The sequence below is a fragment of the Solanum tuberosum genome, unplaced genomic scaffold (genome assembly GCF_000226075.1).
Source record: "Solanum tuberosum cultivar DM 1-3 516 R44 unplaced genomic scaffold, SolTub_3.0 scf00445, whole genome shotgun sequence".
Taxonomy (NCBI): Eukaryota; Viridiplantae; Streptophyta; class Magnoliopsida; order Solanales; family Solanaceae; genus Solanum; species Solanum tuberosum.
In genome coordinates, this window is record NW_006239374.1 from 123,623 (window position 1) to 130,779 (window position 7,157).

General features: G+C 30.5%; 1 protein-coding gene across 1 annotated transcript; it reads right to left on the minus strand.

Moving 5' to 3' along the window:
* Positions 1–4,106: 4,106 nt before the first annotated feature.
* LOC102601006 (protein DETOXIFICATION 56-like) lies at positions 4,107–5,984 on the minus strand. Its single transcript, XM_006363648.2, has one exon. It carries the CDS (start codon positions 5,802–5,804, stop codon positions 4,362–4,364), a length of 1,443 nt encoding a protein of 480 aa, XP_006363710.1. The 5' UTR covers positions 5,805–5,984; the 3' UTR covers positions 4,107–4,361.
* Between the last annotated feature and the right edge of the window lie 1,173 nt (positions 5,985–7,157).

Below are 7,157 nucleotides of genomic sequence, written 5' to 3' on the forward strand. Positions count from 1 at the left end.
GTGGGGGTTCTTCAGAACTTAGTAACTTTCGTGCATATATTGTATTTATATTGAAAAATATATTCAAAATATAAGAAATATGTGTTGGGGATCGAGTAACAAAACAACTTTAAATCTATTAGAACTCATAAATTTTAAATTCTGGAAACAATCTGACTAAATTGTTATTGTCTTTTTTTTGTAAAGGATGATGCAACAAAAAAATGTTGAAAATATCTCTCAATAATTTTATAAAGCATATAAGAACTTTAAATAGCCAAACTTAAAAATATAATCCGCAAAACAAAGATAAAAAAAAAGGTGAAAAATTTCAATAATAACATGGAAATGAAACAGAAAAGTTAAGGTAACATGGAAACATTGATTCAGACTATACTCAAATTTATGTCCCTTCAACACACAAGAAAGAAGTCATTAGGATGACAAGTATAGTAAGTAATAATTATCTTTGACTGATACCCTCTTGTCCATTTTTAATTGTAATCTTACGTTTTTCGAAAGTCAATTTAACTAATTTTTAAAGTTAAAGTAGATTACATTAATTTGATATTTTAAACAAAAAAATTAGATATTTAAAAACTATACTAAAAGTACTATAAATTCCAACTTTTTGCATATCAATATGATGAAAAAATACATCATAAAACGTTAGTCAAAATTATTATTGTTTGACTATAAAAAAAGAAAATTGTCACAATTAAAAGTGAACGAATATAGTTCATAAATGTAACATTATTATTATTCCAGCAGAAAGTGTTTTAATATATGAAGAAGCTACGTACAAAGCAGGGAACTTTTGGTCATCATCATAATTTTGAAAAGGACATCAAGATTAGTTAATAAACACTTTAAACCCCACCGCAATTTTTGTTTAAAAAGTTAAAATAGTCACATGTTCCTTCGTTTAGCTTTACTATACACCTTACTAGGCTTGGAAAATTTAACTATTTATAATGATTTGGTCTATATATATATATATGATGATGAATTGATGATTATAGAAAAAAAGGCTAATATATATGCATGAGTGATTGCTATGTATAGGTCATGTCAGTATGTTAGTTTAAGCTAAGATAGAGCCAAAGACATGAGCCAAAAATTACACTATTTAAAAGATAAGAAAAAAAAGAGTAGGGATATCATAATTAGAATTTAAAATAATTTCTGAGCCGTTGTTACTATCCTAGAGCTTCACTTATGTCAACAAGATTCAATAAATTTTTAGATACCTATGTTTAGGAAGATTGGCTCGTAAAAGGATTGAAAAGGATCACACATACTTAAATCAATAGACGTGGAATTCAACAATAGCAAATATCTGATAAAATAATTAACGTACACACAAACTGATTCGATCACTTTTAGAAATTCAATTCAATGACAAATGCGCACGACAAAATGGATACAAAACAAGAATCTTAAAATCTGTGCTGATAAAAAAAAAAAGTATTTTGATATGGAGAACCTTTTTCAGTGTCCAAATTAAAGTATCAGTGAAAAGAAAATAAAGTTAGGCATATATTGTCTAGTTGTTTTGGTAGTTGAAATGACATCATATTATGGCATAAAAGTTAGTAAAGCCTGTATTTTAGGTACCCAAGTTCAGGAATGTTTTGTTATTAGATCATGGTTTAACAATCTTGATTGAGCAAATTGAAAATTTTATGAGAAAACGTTATACCATGATTTAACGTTTTATAAATGATGATAGTCTAGTATTTTTAGTTAGTCGTAAGGTTGTGTTTGTACAATTTTTAGAGGGAAAGTTACAGAAATCCTACTAGTTTAGGAGCTAATTATTCTAATTTATAATATTACGAATCTTATCAAATCTTGGTGCGTGTAGATACATGTATATTGGGATAAATGGGGTCAAATTTAAGTGTCATTTATTATAAATACATTGTATCCAAGTGGATTAGCACGTATTTGGGATATGAACAATTTTCGCTCTACTCCCTCCCATCTCGCTCATCACTCTCCAATGTATATGATATCCCAGACACATGAATTTGGTGTTATTCATATGTATATGAAATACATGACTATCTTGCTCGGCCGCAAAAATACACATATCTAGGTGTATCTTCCTCAATTATATGGTAGAAAACTCTTAATTAGTGATAAAATACATAATTATTTGAAAGTATAAATAGAATTAATATATATGATATGGATGTACGTATGATAAGGTAGTTTTCCATTTTTTAGATGTAGAAAAAAATAATTAAATAATAGCCTTAAAAAAGGATAGAGTAGAGAAGGCCTAAATTGTTATTCAGGCCCAGCAAAAAATAGATATGAGTACGAAGGGCCTGGCTTGTTATTCAGGCCCAGAACGGTACCGAGTAAAGGTAAAAAGGGCTATCCGAAAATTTCGTTTACCCCTACCGAACTCCAGCTTGATAGTTTCCACCGTCTGTTCATGGTTGAGCCCTTGGATTGATGACGGACTTAAAAAGCCACCTATACTTTGCGCCCAATCATTCTGGATCTGTATTACCGCGACTGTTGGCACAGAATTAGCTGATGCTTATTCCCCAGATACCATTATTGCTTCTTTTCCGGGAAAAGAAGTTCACAACCAGTGGACATGCTCTTTTTCCAGCGGGCCTCATTATTGGGCCATCAATGAAGCCCAAAAGAAACACCTTGCCAACTTCTTCGGTCCTATTGCAGGTGACCCGACCCGACTTCTTTGGTCCTATTGCAGGCCCAAAAGAAACACCTTGCCAAGTTCTTTTCATTTTTTCTTATTTATTATTTAATAATTATATTTAATCTTTATGCTACATTTTCATAGTAGCTCTACCCCGTATCCTAATAGGTTTACCATTCAAATTATGGATGTGTGACATTATGTAACGGCAAAGAACATACAATCTATCCACACACTATATTCAATTAAACAATACAATACAACATAATACAAATATACAATACGATACATTATAAAACAATACATAATAATCATCTGAACAAAGTGTTATAGGTAGATGTAATTATAATTAAAAATTATAGACAATTAAATTTATAGTTACTTTATATTTCTTAATTTGACTAATTCACTTCAATTTGAATCAACCATGCTTTAATATTGACTCTGTAAGATTGTCTTCAATTCTTTGAAATGTTTTATATTAAACATTTCAAACTCAAACTAATAGATTATTAAATAATTAAATTTTAAAAAATATTGTCTTAACTTTGAATGTCTTCTAAATGTTATAACAATTACTATAATATTGATTTTTGTAATTAAAAATATTATGAAATATTGTATAAGTAAAAAGATGATACTTTGATTGGCATATTCAATGAAGTGAAGTCTTAATTTTTTTAAAACACTTTTAGAATAATTTTGATAGTTTATGTAACAATTTATTTTATTGAAAAAGTTTTCAAAAATATAATCAATAAGAGAGATTTAAACATTTGTGTTGTTATGCAACGTATAATAATTTATATATGTTTTTTCTTGTCTTACAAGATTTTACGGAATGTTATACTGTTAATTGAAAAAGAAAAATTAATTATTAAATTATGATGAATTAAAATATTTTTTTTAGAATTTATGAGAATAAAATATATAAAAAAAATTAAATAAACGTAACTTTCTTTTCTAAATTTTGGCTTTATGCCATCCATTTTATTGAGCCGCCCCGCTAATTCATACGGTGGATCCTAGTATGAATTCAAAATAAGCATTTACCTATCGACTGCTTTAGCTTTTTGTTTTTTGGCTACTGAGGCTCGAGTTCGATTTGTATGGTATGACTTTCTTCAATCTAATTTTGTCTTGTCCTAGAAGGTAGCCTGCCCGCAAAAACTCTGGTTAAGTGTCCTCCATCGCAATCGACATAACATAAAGAAAGAAATAACCGATAGCCATGATCGAAGATCTTGAATTGTGGAGAGAGAATCTTGTTATACCTCAGATTGGACAGAGCGTAGGTGGAACAACTTTGGATTTTGAACCCCAAGTGAATTTGTGTTTTAAACCTGTAATAATATTTGTATATTTAATTATTTGATTGCACAAGATTATGTAATGGATCTTTTGAAAAATATACATGACTCATCATTAAATTATACAATACTAGAAATATACTAACAATTGGTACTTTCTTCTGAATTGATTCTCCTTCACATTGTTTTGTCTAACAATAGTTGTAGGCATATGTGAATTCAGGAGTAAGAATAAACATTTTTTTACATGTGTATACATAGTTCGAGTCGAAAGCAAACGTGTTCACTTGAACTAATGAACTGAACCTGCTCTAGATCCGCCTCTGATTGTAGGTGAAACATGACTATAGTCCCGACTCACGAGTCGTACTCTTGTAACAACTTGTGACGTTTTAATTTCTCTCATCAACATTAGCAATTTCTTCAAGGTTACAAGAAAGTAGTTGTGCTTTCTTAGCTTCTTGACTCCAATCAATCCTAGCAATAAACACCAACAACAAGGCCAAACAACAAGCTACACCAACAACAAACCCTGTCAACAATCCAGCCAAACCAAGATGAATCTTGAAAGCCAAAACCACACCTAATGGCAATGCCAAGAGATAAAATCCAAATATATTTGCGTATGTCCCTAGCCATGGCCTAGCTGTTCCTCGAACGATACCTCCACAAACTGCTAAAGGGAAATTAACAACTTCAAGCAATGACATTATCAACATAATCTTCTTAACACCACTTATTATCCCTTTATCATGGCTAAACAATGGCCCCCAAATACCCCTTGCCCCTGCCATAACAGAGCCACCAAAAAAACCCGAGACAATGCTCATAGCTAACGATACATAGGCTGCACGATAAGCAAGGCCAGGACTATCTGCACCAAGCTCATTAGACACACGAATGGATGCACAAGTTGATAACGAAAGCATAACAGAGAAAAGCAAATAATCGAAGTTCAACACAATGGCTATAACACCAATAGCTTGTTTAGCATTTGGTAAATGCCCTGTTAACAAAACCAAAATTTCATAACACCACCATTCAAGACATGTAGTAAGACAACATGGTCCACATAACTTGAGCAGTCTGATCCAATCGCGATATCCTTGTTCCCACCATCCTCCTTCTTTCCATTTCCCTCCTTTCCTATTCTCCGCGATCACAACATAAATAGCCAACAAAAACATAATCAAGAAGTTCGTTATCCAATTTGACATTGAAACTCCTATAATCCCTTTACTTCTTGATAGCAACATGGTTATTGGTACATGACAAGCAACTGCTAAAGTTGAGCTTAACATAATTGGTATTGTAACATTTTGTGTACTTAAATAAGCCTTTAAAGGGCATAAAAAAGAGGTAACAACCAAATCAGGGAGGAGGTAAATTAGATAACTTTTGGCTACAATTGAAATATCTTCTTGTTGGCCAAAGTGAATTAGGATCTTATCAACATTTAACCATAAGAAAGAAATAGGCAAACTTATTAATAGTAAAAACAAAGTAGTCATAACAAGTGTCTTATGAAGAAGTTTATAATTTTTAGCCCCAAAAGCTTGACCACAAATTGGTTCCATGGCACCACAAAGGCCATTCAAGACCGAAAAACCGGTTACATTTGCAAATGTAAAACCAAGTGTACCTCCAGCTAAATAAAGATCTCCAAGCCTACCAAGAAATGCAGTTGTAATGGCTGTTTTTGCAAACCATGTGAAGTTCATAGCAATCAAAGGAAGTAATATTCCTCTTTGCAATTTTAGCTCTGAAAGGGTATTTTGGATTAGGATTGAATATTTTGGCCATTTTTGTGACACATTTTCTGGTGAAGATGGCATATTTTTTGTGTTATTGGCAAAGATAGTTTAATGATCTCTTTGTTTCAGTTTTTTCTTATCTTATAATAAAATAAAAATTGATGACTCAATTTGATAATGTGCATGAGGGGTATGATTAGTATCGTGAAGGTTTTGTATTTTTTTCTAAAAGATGACACAAAAAGAATGGCCCTTTTGTAACGGCCAATTAGGTAAAAAAGCCAATCGGTGAGGAGTTTTAAGTTTTGTGTATTCTTTACAAGTTAGATTCATTTTTTATACCATCACGTTCTCCATAACAACAGTATAATTTCATAAGTGGAGTCTGAGAAAGATAGTGTGTACGCAGACCTACAGAAGTTATTTCCGATTCTAAACAAGGTATATATGACAAAACATTCTAAAAAAAAGGTATGACAAAGCACTTTGAAGGAAAAAAAAAAAAGAATAACAACTACAACAAAATAATACGACAACAACTGAAGTATAAGAAACAATAGATAGTATTATAACATAAATCGAAGAAATAGCAAATTACAAGAGTAATACCATGATTACATGGAAGATAATTAGACAAGACTCAACTACTTACTAACCTTCTACCTTTATATGTATCCTCCATAATCTTCTATCTAAGATCACGTCATCAATAATATTAAATTGTGTCATGTCCTATTTTTTTTACATCTCCTCAATACAAGTCTAATATAGTAAACTAAAAAGTTGAACAATTACCTATTATAGTTGGTTAATTTGCATTAATAATGTAAAAATCATGTACATTATTTTAGTATATATATAACTTAAATTAGATTGAAAATTAATTTGGTAGATTCATATTAATTTCATTCTGAGTATTTTTTTTAATGTATTATTATGTTATGTTAAGATACATGGCCTAGGCGGTCCCTCGTAACACTCTCCACTGCTTATTTAGTGGGAGATGAGAATGCAAAAGCAAATCAATTATATGTTAGAAAGATGCTGATTGAAGGAAGATAAAGCATAGCATAAAAATCTTTATGAAAAAATAATTGTGTTGCTCAAAGGACTTAGGTATGAGAAGCTAGCATTTTGATTACAGATTAGACCGAACTCAATAATTTTGATATTGATATAATTTTGTATAAATAATCTATCAAAAATCTAATAATTTTCTTTTAACAGGATTTGAAACTCATAAACTCAAAATCTTAAGTCCGAAATATTATACTCCTATATCTTTAATCTTGATAAGTTTGAAAATATCAACTAGTAGTATATTCCATTGGTACACGTTAAATTACACTTGTGACTTTAATTGTAGTGTCCATTTTTCTGTTTAACTTCTCCCAAATTATATATAATCCATTATTAAGAGATAAGTTTTTTTCT

Coding starts and splice junctions, on each gene's coding strand:
- LOC102601006 (XM_006363648.2), bottom strand. CDS start 5,804: ATGCCATCTTCACCAGAAAATGTGTCACAAAAATGGCCAAAATATTCA.